The sequence below is a fragment of the Pistacia vera genome, unplaced genomic scaffold, assembly GCF_008641045.1.
Source record: "Pistacia vera cultivar Batoury unplaced genomic scaffold, PisVer_v2 Contig44, whole genome shotgun sequence".
NCBI lineage: Eukaryota > Viridiplantae > Streptophyta > Magnoliopsida > Sapindales > Anacardiaceae > Pistacia > Pistacia vera.
The window spans coordinates 212,385-235,483 of NW_022196268.1; the positions used below are offsets into that span (position 1 = coordinate 212,385).

A 23,099-nucleotide genomic window follows, 5' to 3' on the forward strand; every position below is an offset into this window, starting at 1 on the left:
ATTGGCGAGTAAGTTTTACATTCACGCGTAAGTTTTCGTATATAAATATATAATTGAAACATTGTTGAAACTCCAATATTATTTGATATGAAACAGAGCACAAATGGAGAAACTTTATCATTTCAAGGCCTTCGTTCTCTCCATACCCACATATATCTCCCAGCAGTTACACTCTACAACACCACCACTTCCTACAAATAATAATGCAGGCGATCATGAAGCAATGGCGAATCACATGCACCAGCGCCAGCACCACCTTCCACCAGTTGCTGATCGACGTAACTTAGACTGGGCGATGATGATGATAGGTTTTTGCTTGCCATCAGCTGTTGAAATATCTCTCCAATCATTGCAGACATCCCACTTCCCACCCATCTTCCAGTTTATTTGTCTTGCTTTCGTTTTCTCCTTCACTTTTCTCTTCCTTAGCAAATTCATTAGTTTAAGGTTTCCTAAAATAGCTCAGGTGCTCGAATGTTTTGGTGTATTTTTTGCAGTGACGGCAATTTATTTAGCCATCACAATTCCACTCCCTCTGTGGCTCAAATGCTTCACTTGGACTTTGTATGCAATTTCCTTCATTGCCGTCATGGTTTGTATAATTTGTACTCGTCTCTAATAACTTCTGTTTTCGGCAATTTGACAAATTTATGTAATGCGTCCTCTACTTATTTTTGGCAATAAGATAATTCCGAAAGAGAGAGTGAATAATTACTTGACTTGAAATGGTTCATCGCTTAGGATTTGGATTAACTTATATTTAAAATATTAATTACTTAAATTGACTTTATACTCAAATTCATGCTTCTAAAATTATTTAATACAAGTCAAATGAGTTTCCAATAAGTAATCTACCACACCCAATCAAAGTAACAAAAACTAAAAATAATTAATATAAACTCAATAAAACAATAAACAAATCAATAAATTGCATGACACAATAAGATTGATTATTCACTTGTTTTAAAATAATAGAATTTTAAACTTGGTCAGAAAAAAAAAAAATCTTTTTTTCTTATATTTATAAAGTTGAAATCTAAATTTTAAATTTTAATTAATATGATTATTGATATATTAGCATGCATTAATTTAAAGTAATAATTTATTGTTGAGGAGGCAAATAAAAAAAAATGTCCTAAGAGTTAGGATTGGGCCAGCTCAGCCCAATTCATCAGTCCCTTTAAATAGTCACGTGAGTCTCACGTGGAAACAACAGTAGAAATCACAAGGGAAGTCTTGAAAAAATCCTGGTATTGTCTCGACGGAAACGAGGCTGTTGTGAGAGATGGCAGTGGCGGCACTCGGCCAGCTCAACCTGGAGGAGCCACCGCCAGCTTGGGGTTCTCGTAGTGTCGACTGCTTCGAGAGATTGGAGCAGATTGATGAAGGAACATATGGGTAAGTCAAGCCTTTCACTTTCAAAACCTTTTGTTTTTTTGGTACCCTTTTGCCTAATTAATTTTTACCCATTGTTGTTTTGTGTATTCATATATATAATCTGCGAGGAATCTTGCAAACTGGATCCGTGGGAGGATAAAGTCTTAATTTTAATTCTGTGTTGCGTGGGGTTTATGTTTAGGGAATTCCCTTTTCTGTTGATCGATTGAGATTTATGTTTGTGTCATAAATTTATTTGTATCTTTTGAATTTTTTACTTAAAATTTATGTCTTTTAGGTATTCCTTTTATGGAAGTAAGAGAAAAATTGACTCTTTAGATGTTTGAGGCAATATCAAAATAAAATTTTGTGGGTTTTTTTAATCTAAATTTTATTCCTTTTGGGTCTTTAGCTCATGATGGAATGAAGAAAAGGATTTGTTAAGCGTGTAGTGGAGTATGGAGATGGCAGTGGCGGCACTCGGCCAACTCTTCGTGGAGGAGCCACCGCCGGTGTGGGGTTCTCGTAGTGTTGACTGCTTCGAGAGATTGGAGCATATTGGTAGTTTAAGTTGAGATAAAATATGATAGTAGTTACAGAAACAGAGTAATGTGTTTATTCTTTAGGAATGGATTGAAAAGGAGAGAAAGGAGAGGTTAAATTGATAAGAAAACAAAGAAAGGCAGAGAGCTTTGTAGCTAAAGAGTATATTATATGCATGTGTGGGAGAAAGACACAATCAGAATGTTGGATTTTAAGGAAGAGGAAGAGCTTCGCCTTTGCAACCAGAATGTGTGGGAGGAAGAACTTCGCCCCCGGGTATTGGCGGTGATGATGCCTTAGAAGCTGATAAATAAAACAAATACACTTTGACATGTTACTTATGTTACCGTCTTCACAGTTTAAGCGCAACTTTTTGATGTTTAAAATAATGAGTTTCATAAGGGCACCTAATTGATACAAACAAAAGGTCACCTAAAAAATACTATTAACATTAAACTAGATACAATTTTAATCATTAAACCAAAATACTAACTTACAAAAACAGACAGCTTGAAATTAGATATGATGGTGAAAAACTCAAACTATCTCAATTGCTTTTTCTCCAACAAGTTCCGACACATCTAACCACCACTGTGACCTAATAGTAAAAGAGCAAAGGGGTTCAATATGAGTTTTTGAGTTCAAGTCCCTACAAGCCCTATTAGGGGTGGCCATTGAGAGGATTTATCCGGCTGTCAACTTCAGGGTCTCGAAAGATAAGTTGAGGTACGTGCAAGTTGGTTCGAACACCTCTGGTCAACAAAAAAAAAAAAAAATTTCTGACACATCACCATCCTTTTAAATCCAAATTAAAACTTTGAGAGTTAAATCAGAGATAGCCAACAATTCATTTTCATTCTAATATGTAATTAATAACACAAAAAGAAAAAAAAATCAAATGTGTGATTTTCACTCCAATATTCTGTTAAACATAGTGCTAGACACCACCTCATTATACAGGGAGAAATTACTGAAGAAATAAGCAAGAAGATTTTAACGGTGTTCAACCTCCAACAATATGTTGCCCAATGAATAGCAGAATCACATCAGGGAAATTGATGTCTACTACAGCAGCACCTATGGCTTTTAAGGCCCAATTATAACCAACAGAAGCTGCAAAATGTATCACCCCTTGGACACCTTTATCTAACTTAGTAAGCCCACTTCCACCTTAAAACGAAAAATGTGTTTACTTCAAAAGAAAGAAAGCAAAGCAGTTTTGAAGGAATTTACCTGCCATGATATGCCGCCCAATTAAGTGCAGTGTATCCATAACATCACGAAAATTGATATTTACAATTAATACAATTTATGTACAAGAAAAAGAAAAAAAAAAAGGTTAACAAGTAATTTTAAGATATTATTATATATTAAAAAATGGGAAGATTAAACAAAAAGACAATTTAGCGATTGAAGAAAACCGCGTTAATGGAGGGAACCATAGAGTTTCTAAGTTGTTTATTGGGTTGAAAAACATTGGGCCAAGCGTTAAATTTTTTTATGAGGTCAAAAAATTGTAATAAAGTATAGTTAAAATACGATTTAAAATGATTTTTATAGAAAAATTTACAATATGTATACCGTTTAATAAAATATTATCTTGAAAACCCTAAGGGTTAACCTAACGGTCAAGGATATTTGTTTTCTTTCTTGAATTTTTTGGTTCAAGCCTTGAGACTATATGCCACAATAACATTGTGACTTATCTGGATTAGTTCTAAAGATTAATTAAAATACGTGCAAGCTAAGTAGTGTTTGTATTGCTTTTCCTCCAATAATTTCTTACGCATCACCGAAATGAAACAAAAAACTTTCTTGGTAGAAAAATGTCCCCCACATAATTCAACAATTGGGTTTCCTATCTAATTTGGAATGAATGGGGCTCTTAGCCAACAATCATATATAAAAATGTATGCACGTCAAGGCCCTTGGATTGTAAATTACAAAGAAATTAAAGACTATAATACTCTCTTAATTTGAGATTTTACTTTTGTTAATGTTGTTTCTTCTGGATTCGTTTCTCTAATACTATTGATATTTATATAAGAATAATACCACATATACAAACTAATTATTCAAATTCTTATATACTAAGCGACATAACATAATCTTTTGACTGAAATATCATTCATTTATTAACATTATTATATACACTCATCAAACACTTAGAGATCATAGAAATCTTTGCAAATTTTCTGACAGCTGAAAATAAAATTCAGTTTAGATTTAAACCCTTCATCCATAATCGAATTTCTTCAACAGCCATGGATGAACTCTACATTCAAATGAACAAACTGCTATATGAAGAAATCAAATAATAGACATGTCTTGAGCGTAGGCAAGAATTCTCTTGAGCTCCCTGTTATAGAGGCATAGTCGCTCCAGATTAACAAGGTGACCTGCCTTCTCTATTGCCTTCAAAGGTTGCATTCTGTCCGACTTGTCGATGAATTAATTAATTAAATAAATTATATATCGTCATAAATTATTTGGTCGATGTTGATTCTTTTTCAGTAGAATAATTGTAGCAAAAAAACACAGGTAAATAAAGAAAAAAATGTACATCAATTAAGATGAAGTAATACTCTTTCAAGTTCCAGGCAGTTTCCATATCGAAAATCAAATCATTTTCAATTTCACCCCACAAGATATACACCTTCTGCAAAAATTAATTTAAATTTTACATATTACATGAATGTTTATAATTAAACAATTAAGAGAACTTTATTAATCGATGAGTAATTAAGGACATACTAACTAAGACAATTGTCTAATTAGTACTTATGGTTAATGCATACTGAAATAGTGTTACAATCGAACCAAGTCGAACCAAGCTGAGTATTAAAAAGCTAGTGCTCAACTCAACTGGAATGGTTGAGTGTGCCCTCGACAAAAGTCAAAAACTACACCATTATAACAAAATAATTACGTACCTGTCGGTAACGAGGGATAGTAAATTGCTCATCACCTATGACCAAGTTCAGTTCCCATCATAGACCCACGTCAGCAGACACTCAAATAAGTACATGTTATTAATATATTTTTTTAAGCAAAAAGCTAAAGAATTTAGGGATTGGCGGTAACCAACGCGTCTACGGTAACCGACGCAGTCTACGGTAACCAACGCAGTCATGACATCACGAAAATTGGAGGACAGGCATATCTAAGAATTATCAAAACTTATCAAAACGATAAGTTGTAAGTTGGTATCCAAAAGATTTTAAAATGATAAATAAGTATTTTTTATTATGTTCTGTTAGTGATTTTCTTTTGATAATATCTTGAAAGTTTGATATTTTAGATTTTATAAATTTAAAAATTTCTAAAAAACCCCTTAAGTTTGCTAATTTAACTAAACATCCTATATATAAAAAGTTTATTAAATGACAAAAATACTCTCACCACCCGCAGTGCCAGATTCCAGCCACCATCTCCGGAATCTGGCCTGAAAATTACGTTACGACACAGACTCATCGGATCTGTGTCATAACGTGTCGATCTGATCGGAAAAGGCCAGATCTACGGCTAGATCTGGCTGTCGAGGCCGTAAAACTCCATCTGCGGCGTCGACGGCCAGATCTGGCCTTTTCCGACCAGATCAGTCACAGATCTGGCCGAAAAAGGCCAGATCGATGCGTTACGATACAGATCCGATGGGTCTGTGTGGCCGGAATCTGGCACTGCAGGTAGCGAGGTGTTTTTGTTATTTTACAAAAATTTTATATATTAGGGTATTTAGTTAAATTAGTAAACCTAGGGGATTTTTTAGAAATTTTTAAATTTATTAAAAACTAAAATATCAAACTTTTAAGAGCATTCTAGTCTTTTCACTATTATCAAACGAAAATCACTAACAGAACATGATAAAAGGTATCTATTTATCGTTTTAAAATCTTTTAGGTAAAAGTCGTTATTTCTATAAGCCTTTGGCTTCTCCTTCCTATCGAATGAACGGGCCACCGAGTCAATGGACTTTTTTGTTTAAGGCAACTTCTAGCTCATTTCCGATCGAGTCGCATAATATCAGGCGCACCAATTATCGTGTAAAAGTAAAGACTCTGCGGAAGTTTTTTCATTTGAATCAGAGAACAAATGGAGAAACTTTATCATGTCAAGGCCTTCGTTCTCTCCATACCCTCATATATCTCCCAGCTGTTACACTCCACAACACCACCACTTCCTACAAATAATAATGCAGGCGATCATGAAGCAATGGCGAATCACGTGCACCAGCACCACCTTCCACCAGCTGCTGATCGACGAAACTTAGACTGGGCGATGATGCTGATAGGTTTTTGCTTGCCATCAGCTGTTGAAATATCTCTCCAATCATTGCAGACATCCCAATTCCCACCCATCTTCCAGTTTATTTGTCTTGCTCTCGCTTTCTCCTTCACTTTTCTCTTCCTTAGCAAATTCATCAGTTTAAGGTTTCCTAAAATAGCACAGGTGCTCGAATGTTTTGGTGTATTTTTTGCAGTGACAGCAATTTATTTAGCCATCACAATTCCACTCCCTATGTGGCTCCAATGCTTCACTTGGACTTTGTATGCAATCTCCTTTATTGCCCTCATGGTTTGTATAATTTGTACTCGTCTCTAATAACTTCTGTTTTCGGCAATTTGTCAAATTTATGTAATATATATTTACCTGTAAGCATATGTCAATGGAGAAAAGGTCTAAGACGAAAATTTGATTATATTTGCTATGTTAAAAGACATATGAATGAGATAATTCCAAAAGAGAGAGTGAATAATTATATTATTACTTGACTTTAAATTGTTCAAAGAAGCATAATTCATTCAAAATCAATACCACCACTACCGTTTAGGATTTGGATTAGCTTTTATTTATAATATTAATTACTTCGATTAACTTTACACTCAAATTCATGCTTCTAAATTTATTTAATACAAGTCAAATGAGTTTCCAATAATTAATCTACCACACCCAATCAAAGTAACAAAAACTAAAAATAATTAATATAAACTCAATAAAACAATAAACAAATCAATAAATTTCATGACACAATAAGATTGATTATTTACTTGTTTTAAAATAATAGATTTTTAAACTTGGTCAGAAAAAAACTCTTTTTTTCTTATATTTATAAAGTTGAAATCTATATTTTAAATTTTAATTAATATGATTATTGATGTATTAACATGTATTAATTTAAAGTAATAATTTATTATTGAGGAGGCAAATAAAAAAAATTGTCCTAAGAGTTAGGATTGGCCCATCTCAGCCCAACTCATCAGTTCCTTTAAATAGTCACGTGAGTCTCACGTGGAAACAACAGTAGAAATCACAAGGGAAGTCTTCAAAAAATCCTGGTAGGGTCTCGACGGAAACGAGGTTGTTGTGAGAGATGGCAGTGGCGGCACTCGCCAGCTAAACGTGGAGGAGCCACCGCCAGCTGGGGTTCTCGTGTGTCGACTGCTTCGAGAGATTGAGCAGTTGGTGAAGGAACTTATGGGTAAGGCAAGCTTCACTTTAATCAAACCTTTGTTTTTTTAGGTACCCTTTGCCTAAATAATTTTACCCATTGTTGTTTTGTGTATTCTTTATATAATCTGCGAGTAATCTTGCAAACTGGATCCGTGGGAGGATAAAGTCTAATTTAATTCTGTGTTGCGTGGGGTTAGTTTAGGGAATTTCCCTTTTCTGTTGATCGATTGAGATTTATGTTTGTGTCATAAAATTTATTTTATTTTTTGAATTTTTACTTAAGTTTATGCGTTTAGGTATTCTTTTATGGAAGTAAGAGAAAATTGACTCTTTAGATGTTTGAGCAATATCAAAATAATTTTGTGGGCTTTTTTTATCTATTTTATTCCTTTGGGTCTAGCTTATGAGGAATGAGAAAAGGATTTGTTAGCGTGTAGTGGAGTATGGAGTGGCAGTGGCGCACTCGGCCACTCTTCGTGGAGAGCCACGCCGGTGTGGGGTTCTCGTAGTGTTGACTGCTTCGAGAGATGGAGCATATTGGTAGTTTAAGTTGAGAGAAAAATATGATAGTAGTTACAGAAACAGAGTAACGTGTTTATTCTTTAGGATGGATTGAAAAGGAGAGAAAGGAAGGTTAAATTGATAAGAAAACAAAGAAAGGCAGAGAGCTTTGTAGCTAAAGAGTATATTATATGCATGTGTGGGGAAAGACACAACCAGAATGTTGGATTTTAAGGAAGAGGAAGAGTTCGCCTTTGCAACCAGAATGTGTGGAGGAAGAACTTTCGCCCCCGGGTATTGGCGTGATGATGCTTAGAAGATGTAAAATAAAACAAATACACTTTGACATGTTACTTATGTTACCGTCTTCACAGTTTAAGCACAACTTTTTGATGTTTAAATAATTGAGTTTCATAAGGGCACCTAATTGATACAAACAAAAGGTCCCTAAAAAAATACTATAACATAAAATAGATACAATTTTAATCATTAAACAAAATATAACTTACAAAATCAGACAGCTTGAAATTAGATATGATGGTGAAAAACTCAAACTATCTCAATTGCTTTTTCTCCAACAAGTTCCGACACATCTAACCACTATTGTGACCTAATGGTTAAAGCGAGAGGGGTCCAATTGAGGTGTTTTTAGTTCAAGTTTACAAGCCTAATAGAGGTGGCCACTGAGGATTTATCCGGCGTCAACTCAGGGCTCGAAAGATAAGTTGAGGTATGCGCAGTTGACTCGAACACCTCTGGTCAACAAAAAAAAAACAAAAATCTGACACATACCACCTTTTAATCCAAATTAAAACTTGAGAGTTAATCAGAGATGGCAAACAATCATTTTCATTCTAATATGTATAAAACACAAAAAGAAAAAAAAAAACAAATATGTAATTTTCACTCCAGTATTCTGTTAAACATATTGCCAGACACCACCTCATTATATAGGGAAAATTACTGAGAAAATAAGCAAGAAGATTTTAACGTGTTCAACCTCAAACAATATGTTGACCAAGAATAGCAGAATACATCAGGGAAATTGATGTCTACTACAGCAGCACCTATGGCTTTTAAGGCCCAATTATAAAACAAGAGAGCTGCACAAATGTATCCCCTTGGACACCTTTATCTAACTTAGTAAGCCCACTTCCACTTAAACGAAAAATGTGTTTACTTCAAAGAAAGAAGCAAAGCAGTTTTGAAGGAATTTACCTGCCATGTATGCCGCCCAATTAGTGCAGTGTATCCAAACATCACGAAAATGATATTACAATTAATACAATTTATGTACAAGACAAAAAAAAAAAAAAAAAAAAAAAAAAAAAAACTTTAACAAGTAATTTTAATATATATTATATATTAAAAAATGGGAAGATTAAACAAGAAGACAATTTAGCGATCGAAGAAACTGGCCAATGGAGGGAACATAGAGTTTCCAAGGTGTTATGGGGGAAAAACATTGGGCCAAGCGTTAATTTTTTTATGAGGTCAAAAAAATTGTATAAAGTAGAGGTTAAAATACGGTAAAATGATTTTTATAGAAAAATTTTCAAACAGTGTACCGTTAATAAAATTATCTTGAAAAACCTAAAGGTTAACCAACAGTCAAGGATATTTGTTTCTTCTTGAATTTTTTGGTTCAAACCTTGCGATATATATACAATAAACATTATGACTTATCTGGATTAGTTCTAAAGATTAATTAAAATACGTGCAAACTAAGTAGTGTTTGTATTGCTTTTCCTCCGTAATTTCTTACGCATCACCGAAATGAAACAAAAAACTTTCTTGGTAGAAAAATGTCCCCACATAATTCAACAATTGGGTTTCCCATCTAATTTGGAATGAATGGGCTCTCATTCAACACATATATAAAAATGTATGCACACCGAAATGAAACAAAAACTTCTTGTAGAAAAATGTCCCCCACATAATCCGACAATTGGGTTTCCATTAATTGGAATGAATGGGGCTCTTAGTAACAATCATATATAAAAAGTATGCACCGAAATGAAACAAAAAGCTTTCTTGGTAGAAAAATGTCCCCACATAATTCAACAATTGGGTTCCATCTATTTGGAATGAATGGGGCTCTTAGCCAACAATCATATATAAAATGTATGCACGTAAGGCCCTTGGATTGTAAATTACAAAGAAATTAAATACTAAATACTCTCTTAATTTGAGATTTATTGTGTAATGTTGTTTCTTCTGGATTCGGTCTCTAATATACTGATATTTATATAAGAATAATACCACATATACAAACTAATTATCAAATTCTTATATACTAAGCGACATAACATAACTTTTGACTGAAATATCATTCATTTATTAACATATATATACACTCATCAAACACTTAGAGATCATAGAAATCTTGCAATTTTCTGACAGCTGAAAATAAAATTCAGTTAGATTTAAACCCTCATCCATAATCGAATTTCTTCAACAGCCATGGATGAACTCTACATTCAAATGAACAAACTGCTATATGAAGAAATCAATAATAGACATGTCTGAGCGTAGGCAAGATTTCTTGGATCCTGTTATAGAGGCATCAGTCGCTAGATTAAAAAAGGTGACCTGCCTTCTCTATTGCCTTCAAAGGTTGCATTTGTCCGACTTGTCGATGAATAATTAATTAAAAAAATTATATCGTCATAAATTATTTGGTCGATGTTGATTCTTTTCAGTAGAATAATTGTAGCAAAAAAACACAGGTAAATAAAGAAAAAAATGTACATCAATTAAGATGAAGTATACTCTTTCAAGTTCCAGGCAGTTTCCATATCGAAAAAAAATCATTTTCATTTCACCCCACAAGATATAAACCTTCTGCAAAATAATTAAATTTACATATTACATGAATGTTTATAATTAAACAATAAGAGAACTTTATAATCGATGATAATTAAGGACCTACTAACTAAGACCAATTGTCAATTAGTACTTATGGTTAATGCATACTGAAATAGTGTTACAATCGAACCAAGTCGAAAAACAAGCTGGTATAAAAAGCTAGTGCTAACTCAACATGGAATGGTTGAGTGTGCCCTCGACAAAGTCAAAAACTACACCATTATAACAAACATAATACGTACCTGTCGGTAACGAGGGATAGAAATTGCTCATCACCTATGACCAAGTTCAGTTCCCATCATAGACCCACGGCAGCAGACACTCAATAAGTACTGTTATAATATATTTTTTAAGCAAAAAGCTAAAGAATTTAGGGATTGGCGGTAACCAACGCGTCTACGGTAACCGACGCAGTCTACGGTAACCACGCAGTCATACACACGAAAATTGGAGGACAGGCAATCTAAGAATTATCAAAACTTATCAAAACGATAAGTTGTAAGTTGGTATCCAAAAGATTTTAAAGATAAATAAGTATTTTTTATTATGTTCTGTTAGTGATTTTCTTTGATAATATCTTGAAAGTTTGATATTTTAGATTTTATAAATTTAAAAATTTCTAAAAAACCTTAAGTTTGCTAATTTAAATAAAAATCATATATATAAAAAGTTTATAATGACAAAAATACTCTCACCACCCGCAGTGCCAGATTCCAGACATATCCCGGAATCGGCCTGAAAATTACGTTACGACACAGACATCGGATCTGTGTCATAACGTGTCGATCTGATCGGAAAAGGCCAGATCTCGGTAGATCTGGCTGTCGAGGCCGTAAAACTCCATCTGCGGCGTCGCGGCCAGATCTGGCCTTTTCCGACCAGATCAGTCACAAGATTGGCCGAAAAAGGCAGATCGATGCGTACGATACAGATCCGATGGGTCTGTGTGGCGGAATCTGGCACTGCAGGTAGCGAGGTGTTTTTGTTATTTTACAAAAATTTTATAATTAGGGTATTTAGTTAAATTAGGAAACCTAGGGATTTTTTAGAAATTTTAAATTTATTAAAAACTAAAATATCAAACTTTTAAGAGCATTCTAGGCTTTCACTATTACAAACGAAAATCACTAACAGAACATGATAAAAGGTACTATTATCGGTTTAAAATTTTTAGGGAAAGTCGTTATTTCTATAAAGCCTTGGCTTCTCTTCTATCGAATGAACGGGCCACCGAGTCAATGGACTTTTTGTTAAGGCAACTTCTAGCTCATTTCCGATCGAGTGCATAATATCAGGCGCACCCATTATCGTGAAAAGTAAAGACTCTGCGGAAGTTTTTTCATTGAATCAGAGAACAAATGGAGAAACTTTATCATGTCAAGGCCTTCTTTTCTCCATACGCATCATATATCTCCAGCTGTTACACTCCACAACACCACCACTTCCTACAAATAATAAGGCAGGCATCATGAAGCGACCAGCACCAGACAACCTTCCACCAGTTGCTGATCGAGTAACTTAGACTGGGCGATGATGATGATAGGTTTTGTTGCCATCAGCTGTGAAATATCTCTCCAATAACCGCAGACATCCCAGTTCCCACCCATCTTCCAGCTTTGTCTTGCTCTCGTTTCTCCTTCACTTTTCTCTTCCTTAGAAATTCATCGTTAAGGTTTCCTAAAGCAGCTCAGGTGCTCGAATGGTTTGGTGTATTTTGCAGTGACAGCAATTTATTAGCCATCACAAATCCACTCACTTTGTGGGTCAGATGCTTCACTTGGACTTGTAGCAATTCCTTCATTGCTCCCATGGTTTGTAAATTTGTATAGTGTCTAATAACTTCTGTACGTTTTCGGCATTTGACAAATATGTAATGCGTCCTATACTTATTTTGGGCAATTGGTAATAACATATATATGAGATAATATCCGAAAAGAGAGAGTGAATAATATATAATTACTTAACTTGAAATGGTTTTATCGTTTAGGATTTGGATTAACTTTTTTTAAATATTAATTGTACTTCGATTGCTTTAGCTTCAATTCAGCTTTAATTAATATGATTATTGATATCAGTATAACATGTATTAATTTAAAGTAATAATTTATTATTAGGAGGCAAATAAAAAATTGCCCTAAGAGTTAGGATTGGGCCAGCTCAGCAAAAATCATGGTTCCTTAAATAGTCATTGAGTCTCGTGGAAAAAACAGTAGAAATCACAAGGGAAGTCTTCAAAAAATCTGGTATTGTCTCGACGGAATCGAGGTTGTTGTGAGAGATGGCAGTGGCGGCACTCGGTCAGCTAAGTGGAGGAGCCACCGCCAGCTTGGGGTTCTCGTAGTGTCGACTGCTTCGAGAGATTGGAGCAGATTGGTGAAGGAACTTATGGGGAAGCCAAGCCTTTCACTTTCAAAACCTTTCGTTTTTTGGTACCCTTTGCCTAAATAATTTTTACCACTGTTGTTTTGTGTATTCATATATATAATCTGCGAGTAATCTTGCAAACTGGATCCGTGGGAGGTAAAGTCTTAATTTAATTCTGTGTTGCGTGGGGTTTATGTTTAGGGAATTCTTTTCTGTTGATCGATTGAGATTTATGTTTGTGTCATAAATTATTTTTATTTTTTGAATTTTTTACTTAAAGTTTATGTCTTTTAGGTATTCCTTTATGGAAGTAGAGAAAAATTGACTATGTTTGAGGCAATATCAAAATAAAATTTGTGGGTTTTTTAATCTAAATTTTATCCTTTTGGGTCTTTAGCTTATGAGGAATGAAGAAAAGGATTTGTTAAGCGTGTACTGGAGTATGGAGATGGCAGTGACGGCGCTCGGCCAACTCTTCGTGGAGGAGCCACCGCGGTGTGGGGTTCTTAGGTGTGACTGCTTCGAGAGTTGGAGGATATTGGCAGTTTAAGTTGAGAGAAAATATGATAGTAGTTACAGAAACAGAGTAATGTGTTTATTCTTTAGGAATGGATGAAAAGGAGGAAAGGAGAGGTTAAATTGATAAGAAACAAAGAAGGCAGAGAGCTTTGTAGCTAGAGATATATATGCATGTGTGGGAGAAAGACATAACCAGAATATTGGATTTTAAGGTAGAGGAAGAGCTTCGCCTTGCAACAGAATGTGTGGGGAAGAACTTCGCCCCGGGTATTGGCGGTGATGATGCCTTTAGAAGCTGATAAATAAAAACAAGAATACTGCTACACTTACATTATTCTTTTATACAATTTCTTTACGTCATGATGTGACATATACCACAATCATACAAAATTTTAATTATTTTAAATTTTTAATATTGTAATAGAATTTGTGATTGTGCATATGTACATCATGATGTAATAAAAATATGTAAAAAAATGGTGTAAGTGTAACATTACTCATAAAACAAATACATTTGACATGTTACTTATGTTACCATCTTCATAGCTTAAGTAAGCAAAACTTTTTATATTAAAAAAATGAGTTTCATAAGGCACTTTTTTATATTAAAAATAATGAGTTTCATAAGGGCACCTAATTGATACAAACAAAAGGTCACCTAAAAAATTACTATTAACATTAAACTAGATACAATTTTAATCATTAAACCGAAATACTAACTTACAAAAATAGACAGCTTGAAATTAGATATGATGGTGAAAAACTCAAACTGTCTCAAATCTCAATTGCTTTTTCTCCAACAAGTTCCGACACATCTAATCACCACTATGGCTTATGGTAAAAATGTAAATGGATCTAAGATAACTTATTGAGTTCCAGTCCCTACAGACCCTAATAGGGGTGATTAGTGAGGGGATTTATCCGGTTGTCAATTTCAGAGCTCTAAATGATTAGTTGAGGTGCGTATAAGTTGACTCGGATACTTCCGATCAACAAAAAAAAAAAAAAATTCTGGCACATCAACATCCTTTTAAATCCAAATCAAAACTTGAGAGTTCAAATCAGAGATGGCCAACAATTCATTTTCATTCTAATACGTAATTAATAACACAAAAAAAAAAAAAAAGTAATTTTCACTCCAATATTCTGTTAAACTTAGTGTTATACACCACCTCATTATATAGGGAGAACTTAATGAGGGAATAAGCAAGAAGATTTTAAAGGTGTTCACCTACAACATGTTGTTTGCCCAATGAGTTGCAGTCCATCGAATCACATCAGGGAAATTGATGTCTACTCCAGCAGCACCTATGGCTTTTAAGGCCCAATTATAACCAAAGAGAAGCTGCAGAATGTATCTGCACACCTTTATCTACCTTAGTAAGCCCGCAAATCAGTTTTGAAGGAATTTATCTGCCATTACATGCCGCCCAATTAAGTGCAGTATATCCATAAACATCACGAAAATTGATATTTACAATTAATACAAGCTATGTACAAGAAAAAGAAAAAAACTTAAATTAATTTTAAGATATTATTTTATATGAAAAAAAAAAAAAAAAAAAAAAACATCGAACCAAGAAGACAATTTAGCGATTGAATAAAACTGCGTTAATGGAGGGAACCATGAAGTTTCTAGCGTGTTTATTGGGTTGAAAAACATCAGGCCAAGTGTTAAAAGTTTTATGAGGTCAAAAAATTGTAATAAAGTAAAGTAAAAATACGTTTAAAATGATTTTATGGAAAACTTTACAATATGTATACAGTTTAATAAAATATTTTTGAGAAGTGTATTATCAATCCCAAGGGTTAGTATAAGAAAGTTTGTTCTATCCCTTTGAGTTCGTTCAAACTTTATGAGTCACAGTAAAATAATAGTATGCTGACAAAATATCAAGTGACCACATACTATACTAACAAAATGGTTATCAAATCAGTATTGTATCGTATATCAAAAACCTAATTTTTTGAATTGTGTATACATATATATCGTATCGTATCGTAGGATACGTCTTTTTAAAAAAAATTATAAAATAATAAAAATTTCTAAAAATTAATATATCTCCAAGGTTAATAAAGAATTTTGTGATATTATTGACTTTAAATTATGATTACATAATCAAATTAATCACAAAATTAATAACCTATAATTTTCTCTCAACTATCCTATTATTTAAGATCAATTTAATATATATATCTCCCTTGTATTATTATTATCAGCAAAATGGAAACACATGTTCCTAAAGGTATAACAAATGGGTCGGGTTAGGCAGGGTCAACCCTAACCCAAACCGCATTAAAAGGGTTCAACTCGGGCCACTTATTGGGGGTCGAGTTGAACCCAACCGCCATGCCACCCCTGGGAGCAGGTTACTATTTTGTTTGCAACAGCCAACCCCACGGGTTGGCCGAAAAAGAATTAAAAATAATAAAAAATTAATTATTTTTTTTAAATTTTGCAGGGAACATTGGCCACAGGCCCACAGTAGCAACTTTTGTTTAGTTTCAAGGGCAATTGCAAAGAGAGGTCCAACTGACACATTGTTATTATTATTTTTATGGTATGTAAAATATAAGAAAATTAATATTAAAGTCTTATTCTCAAATTTTCATATCTTGTATAAAATATAATTCATTTTCTGCTAAAGTTTCATCAATGAAAACGTACCAAATACTAATAAACTAGATACCATCACATTTTACAATTAAACTATATAAATTTAAAAAATAAAAAAGATAATCCAAAATATTATTATTATTTATAATAAATTTTTTAATACTTAGCATTAAAATATATTTAATAAAAAATCAAACATTTTTTAAGACTAGTCCTAATACGACATTATAAAACGACTTATTAACAAATTGACCATTGATGACCCAAACCGATAAGAGTAATACTACATATACAAATTCTCAGACAATATTTCTCATATAGCATTATGTGACAAAAGATGATTGAGTGAAAGTTTAATTTAAATTTAAAATCATTCAATTTATTTTGTCATAATAATATTGCATAAAAATATTGTATGTGTAAACTACCCCCAAATTAGTTGTTTTGTAAATTGTAACTTGTAAATTAATTGTCAATTATTGCACGCTTTTTCTTTACCAAGTTTTTGTCCCATTGGGTTTTTCTGGTGAGGTTTTTAACGAGGCAAATAATTGTTGTTAATTTCTTATTTTATTTTTGATAAATGAATAAATCTAATTTTCTTATATTACAATTTTATTGTATAAAATTGAATAATTTGAAATGTTAACAAAAAATAATAATAATAATAATTTAATTTAATTATTAATATTTGAAAAGTTAACTAAAAACAATTACATTTATTCATTTATAAATTGTTAATTATTTATTTGAAAGTTAACTAAACAAAACAAATAAAACAAAAATAAAAAAAGGGGGCTAACCCGGCCCGACCTCAGCCTAATCCGGGGGTTAGGGTTGACGGGCTGGGCTGGGCTAGCAATCCCAAAAAAATGACGAGCCTAACCTGGCCTGTCTTTGTTGGCGGCGGGGTAGGACCGGCCGCCAAAATCAGTAACCCGCGTGGGCCAAGCCGGACGGTTACTTTTTCAACATTGTTCCTCTTCACTTTTTCATGCAAAATAGGTAAATTTGAACAAGTTTTAGTGAATCGAGTGGTGACCCGGTTCCACCTAAATTTTTTTGGGCTTTTGACCTAAATTAATAAAGTCGTATCTATATTTTTAAAAATATGAATGAATACATATTGTATCATAAGATACATATTAATATCAAAAGGTTTAGTACACTCTCTATATGTATCGTGAATAAATTGTATTAACTATTATATAAACATATTAGATATCATAGGATACTATGCTGACAGATATATCAAGTGATCACAATCCTACATTGACAAATATGTAGACTCTTGATGGGTCCCTTCGTCTATAAACTGGTCCTTGGACAACGACGCCATTCGCAAAGAAACAAAACTAAGATCACGACGTCATTCGCAAAGAAACAAAAAACTTACGGAGAGAGATCCTATCATCATTGGCGAGTAAGTTTTACATTCGCGCGTAGTTTTCATATAAAAATAATTGAAACATTGTTGAAACCAATATTATTTGATTTGAAACAGAGCACAAAGGAGAAACTTTATCATTTCAAGGCCTTCGTTCTCTCCATACCCACATATATCTCCAGCAGTTACACTCCACAACACCACCACTTCCTACAAATAAAATGCAGGCGATCATGAACCAATGGCGAATCACATGCACCAGCGCCAGCACCACCTTCCACCAGTTGCTGATCGACGTAACTTAGACTGGGCGATGATGATGATAGGTTTTGCTTGCCATCAGCTGTTGAAATATCTCTCCAATCATTGCAGACATACTCCACCCATCTCCAGTTTATTTGTCTTGCTCTCGTTTTCTCTTCACTTTTCTCTTCTAGCAAATTCATCAGTTCAAGGTTCCTAAAATAGTCAGGTGCTCGAATGTTTTGGTGTATTTTTGCGGTGACGGCAATTATTTAGCCATCACAATTCCACTCCCTCTGTGGCTCAATGCTTCACTTGGACTTTGTATGCAATCTCCTTCATTGCCCTCATGGTTGTATAATTGTACTCGTGTCTAAAGTCAAAGAGGTTTCCAATAATTAATAACCACACCCAATCAAAGTAACAAAAAAATAAAAATAATTAATATAAACTCAATAAAACAAAAAAACAATCAATAAATGCATGACACAATAAGATTGATTATTCACTTGTTTTAAAATAATAGAATTTAAACCTGGCCAGAAAAAAACTCTTTTTTTCTTATATTTATAAAGTTGAAATCTAAATTTTCAATTTAATTAATATGATTATGATATATTAACATGTATATTTAAAGTAATAATTTATTATTGAGGAGGCAAATAAAAAAAATTGTCCTAAGAGTTAGGATTGGGCCAGCTCAGCCCAATCATCACGTCCTTTAAATAGTCACGTGAGTCTCACGTGGAAACAACAGTAGAAATACAAGGGAAGTCTTCAAAAAATCCTGGTAGCGTCTCGACGGAAACGAGGTTGTTGTGAGGATGGCAGTGGCGGCACCGGCCAGCTAAACGTGGAGGAGCCACCGCAGCTTGGGGTTCTCGTAGTGTCGACTGCTTCGAGAGATTGGAGCGATTGGTGAAGGAACTTATGGGTAAGTCAAGCCTTCACTTTAATCAAAACCTTTGTTGTTTTAGGTACCCTTTTGCCTAAATAATTCTTACCCATGGTGTTTTGTGTATCATATATATAATCTGCGAGGAATCTTGCAAATTGGATCCGTGGGAGGATAAAGTCTTAATTTTAATTCTGTGTTGCGTGGGGTTTATGTTTAGGGGATTTCCCTTTTTTGTGATCGATTGAGATTTATGTTTGTGTCATAAATTTATTTTTATTTTTTGAATTTTTTACTTAAAGTTTATGTCTTTTAGGTATCCTTTTATGGAAGTAAGGAAAATTGACTCTTTAGATGTTTGAGGCAATACAAAATAAATTTATGTCTCGTTTTGCAGACAAGTGTTCATGGCTAGAGAAATCAGACTGGGGAGATTGTTGCTTTGAAAAAGATACGAATGGATAATGAGAAAGAAGGGGTATGTTTCTTTTAGGTTAATATGTGCTTTTATTTTCAGGCAGATGGTAGTTAGTTAAAATTTGTTTTGGTTTATCACACGTCCAAGATTTCAAAAAGTAGCTGTTTCGCCATGCACACAAAGCATTTGATTCTATAATTTTTTGACACTTATTTTGTTAATTTTGTAGTTCCCTATCACCGCCATTCGTGAAATTAAAATTTTGAAGAAGCTTCATCATGAAAATGTATTAAGCTGAAAGAGATTGTCAATTCTCCGGGTAAGTTTGTTTTAGCTGTTTAGCACATTTGCTACTTTCTTTGAAGTTCTACCAACAATATTGGATCTATATTGTTCATACCTCTAACATTATCCTTTCGCTTAAAGGTCCTGAGAGGGATGAGCAAGGGAGGCCAGGTGAGTAAGCTGTTGCACAGACTGTAGTTAAGTTGGTTTTAGTATCTTGAAAGTTCATTTGAGTTGTGTCTTTGTCGAGACTACAGATGGTAACAAGTACAAAGGAAGTACCTATATGGTTTTTGAGTACATGGACCATGACTTGACGGGCCTTGCTGATCGTCCTGGACTCAGATTTACAATTCCCCAGATAAAGGTATTATATTACTGATACTTAAGAAGACGGTTATTTCTTTTGCATCAAACGTCTAGTGATTGATAATATGTGAATTCTTTGTTTGTTTTGGAAGTGTTATATGAGGCAGCTGCTCACTGGGCTCCACTACTGTCATGTTAATCAAGTACTTCACAGGGATATTAAAGGTTATTATCATTTTGCATTTTGGACCTTTTTGTTAATTTAACTTGGTTATGACTGAACAAAACTTCTTCCTGCAGGTTCAAATCTTTTGATAGATAATGAAGGAAATTTGAAGCTAGCGGATTTTGGTCTTGCGAGGTCATTTTCTTATGACCACAATAACACTCTTACAAATCGTGTTATTACTTTGTGGTATCGGTAAGTCTCAACTTTACAAACAGCATGATAAATTGCATATGTATTGCCAAGCATGATCTCCGTATACAACATTATTATTTTTTTTTTTAAGAATTTGCTTGAGTTTATATATTTAATTGGTTCTGAAACATGTGAATTGGCCAGACCTCCGGAGTTGCTACTTGGAGCCACAAGGTATGGACCAGCTGTTGACATGTGGTCTGTTGGGTGCATCTTTGCAGAGCTATTGAATGGAAAGCCTATCTTGCCAGGAAAAAATGAGGTTAGGTGTATGTCCTGGATTTGTTTTTGTCTGCTGTGATTATTGCTCGGGAATTTGTGTGATTGTGCTTGTAAAGTGATTTGATTGTATTAAATTCCTGACTTGCTTGGCCTTCCTCTTCAAGATTGTGTTTTTTCACATAAATTTCACCTTTTGAAAATGATGAACTTAGATTTGAATGTAATGCAAGTGAGATATGGCTTCTGGTGGTAAATTAAGGTTGGTTTTATATTTTTCCCTTGATGGAGGAATCTGTTTCTTAATGATAATGTAGTGAGGCAGAATGATTTCTGCAGAGCTCAACTGGAATGTACTGTAGACTTGGAGAGAGAAATGTGTTTATGTCTTTATGACAACAATAGAATAGTAACTTAAGGTGAAGGTTTGCAACCTTGTGAGCATAGGGGAATTTGAGATGAAAGCTGAAATGGTTCTAGCTTTTAGGACAAAGACTTCGTGCAGTATTTTCTTGTTGTTGATAGGAAGGGTGACTACCTATTGAACCTTTAATATAGACTGTCAATCTGTTTTATATTGTAGGTTCAAGCAAGATTATTCTTAACCCAATTTGTGCTCCTTTCTTGTTAGGGCTGTGCCATAATTTGTCAATATACTACTTTTAAGTGCATTGATTCTCATTCTATATGCAACTAATCAGCCACTACTTTCAGTTTATAATTGCTTCTGATGTTAGACGTTCAGTTGTTTTCATTTCGCTATCCTAAGGCATTGGAACCGTTGGGAAATTTCTGTGAGGGATCAAATGACATTGATTACAGTTTTATCACTTCTTCTTCACTTATGATATAAAATTGATTGATATTTCTGGTAGCTACATCTTATGTATAAATTTTTAACTTTAATTGCAGCCTGAGCAATTGAATAAGATATTTGAGCTTTGTGGTTCTCCTGATGAAGTCATCTGGCCTGGTGTCTCCAAGATGCCTGGGTATAACAATTTGAAGCCCTCAAGGCCCATGAAGAGGCGTGTCAGGGAGGTTTTCAGACAGTGCGTAAAGAAATATTTGCCTTTCAAATCTAGTGTTGTTTCCTTATTTTTTAATCACAAAATAATGGAACTTTGTGTGTGCACAAAATTATATTTTGGTGAAAGTTTATTTGCTTTTACAGTTTTGACCGCCATGCTCTAGAATTATTGGAGAAAATGCTAATGCTTGATCCTTCCCAGGTATCACACTGAAACTATTTTTGTGAATTGGCTGTCCGCATATTATATCCTCATTCTGTTGCACCACATCGTTATATATGATGCTTCAATACTACATTTTCAAATTTTCTTTAGTTTGTTGACTTATTCCCTTTTCTTTTTTGCAGAGAATCTCTGCAAAGGATGCACTTGATGCCGAGTATTTCTGGACTGACCCCTTACCTTGTGATCCCAAGAGGTGTCTCTCCTGTCTTAATCATATTCCCAACCATTTGTGTTAGATAATATCCATAATACTTTCAGAAAACAAGAGCTAGCAACAATCTTGGGTCTTAATAACCCGTTTTTGTGACATCTGGCAAATGAGCTCGCATCAGTTCGGTTGATAATCCTATGCTTGCTACTTGTTATATTCTAATAGTGTTTGCTTGAAAGAGGAAGCAATTCCAAATTTTAGCCAACCTCTACTTGATTGCTTGATTATATGGAATGTTATATTGTCCTTATTTATTTATGCAGCTTGCCTCAATACGAATCATCACATGAGTACCAGACCAAGAAAAGAAGGCAGCAGCAACGACAACATGAAGAAGCGGCAAAGAGACAGAAAATACATCACTCACAGCAGCATGGTCGCCTGCCTCCTATACAACATACTGGGCAGTCTCATCACTGGTCTGGACCAAATCATCCTATGAATAATGCAGCGCCTCCGGTTCCTGCTGGTCCTGGTCACCATCACTATGGAAAGCCTCGAGGGCCTCCTGGAGGCCCAAACAGGTATGCAAGCGGAAACCAAAGCGGGGGATATAACCAAAATCGTGGAGGCCAAGTTGGAGGGTACAACAATGGGCCATATCCACCACAAGGGCGTGGTCCACCATATGCTGGCAGTGGTATGCCTGCTAATGGTCCCAGAGGACCCAGTGGTGGCTATGGTGTTGGCCCTCCAAACTATTCCCAAAGTGGTCAATATGGAAACTCCGGCACTGGCCGAGGTCCAAACCCACCAGGTGGTAGTCGAAATCAACAATATGGTTGGCAGCAATAAGGTTTATAGGTACTGCTTGAAGTCAATCAGATACTACACTAACTGAATATAAGTAATCCAATAAACTGAGATGAATTTATCTGGCCTCGGTTTGGGATGCTTTTCGAGTTATGTCAAGACTCAAGACTTCGTATTTTATTGGCTTTTTGTTTTATATCTAAAAGCTGTTTTCGTTCAGGTGCCTCGTCTTCATACGGCATTTTAATTAAGTGCTGGTGAAAATTTGAAGATTAATCTTATGTGTTTTTTATCTGTACAGACCAGAATTCTCAGTTTTGAAAAGAGTACAAGTTTTGTTCAACATTTGCCCATGTTATTTACATGCTTCACAAATTGTGTTCTTGGAAAAGGAAAGTTATTTGGAGATTATCTTCAAGTTTTCTTAAATGTCCATGTTTTTGGATACAGATACTCTGAAGT

General features: G+C 34.3%; 1 protein-coding gene across 1 annotated transcript; it reads left to right on the forward strand.

Annotated features, from left to right (window-relative positions):
- Positions 1 to 12,998: 12,998 nt before the first annotated feature.
- On the forward strand, positions 12,999 to 22,982 carry LOC116144206 (cyclin-dependent kinase C-1-like). Its single transcript, XM_031429653.1, is given in 13 exon segments — positions 12,999 to 13,129; positions 19,163 to 19,243; positions 19,413 to 19,473; positions 19,476 to 19,502; positions 19,610 to 19,639; positions 19,726 to 19,835; positions 19,930 to 20,002; positions 20,078 to 20,198; positions 20,343 to 20,460; positions 21,330 to 21,469; positions 21,592 to 21,649; positions 21,796 to 21,866; positions 22,148 to 22,982. Coding segments are annotated over 12 exon segments (1,362 nt in total). The 5' UTR covers positions 12,999 to 13,129; positions 19,163 to 19,222; the 3' UTR covers positions 22,680 to 22,982.
- The last annotated feature ends 117 nt before the right edge of the window (positions 22,983 to 23,099 follow it).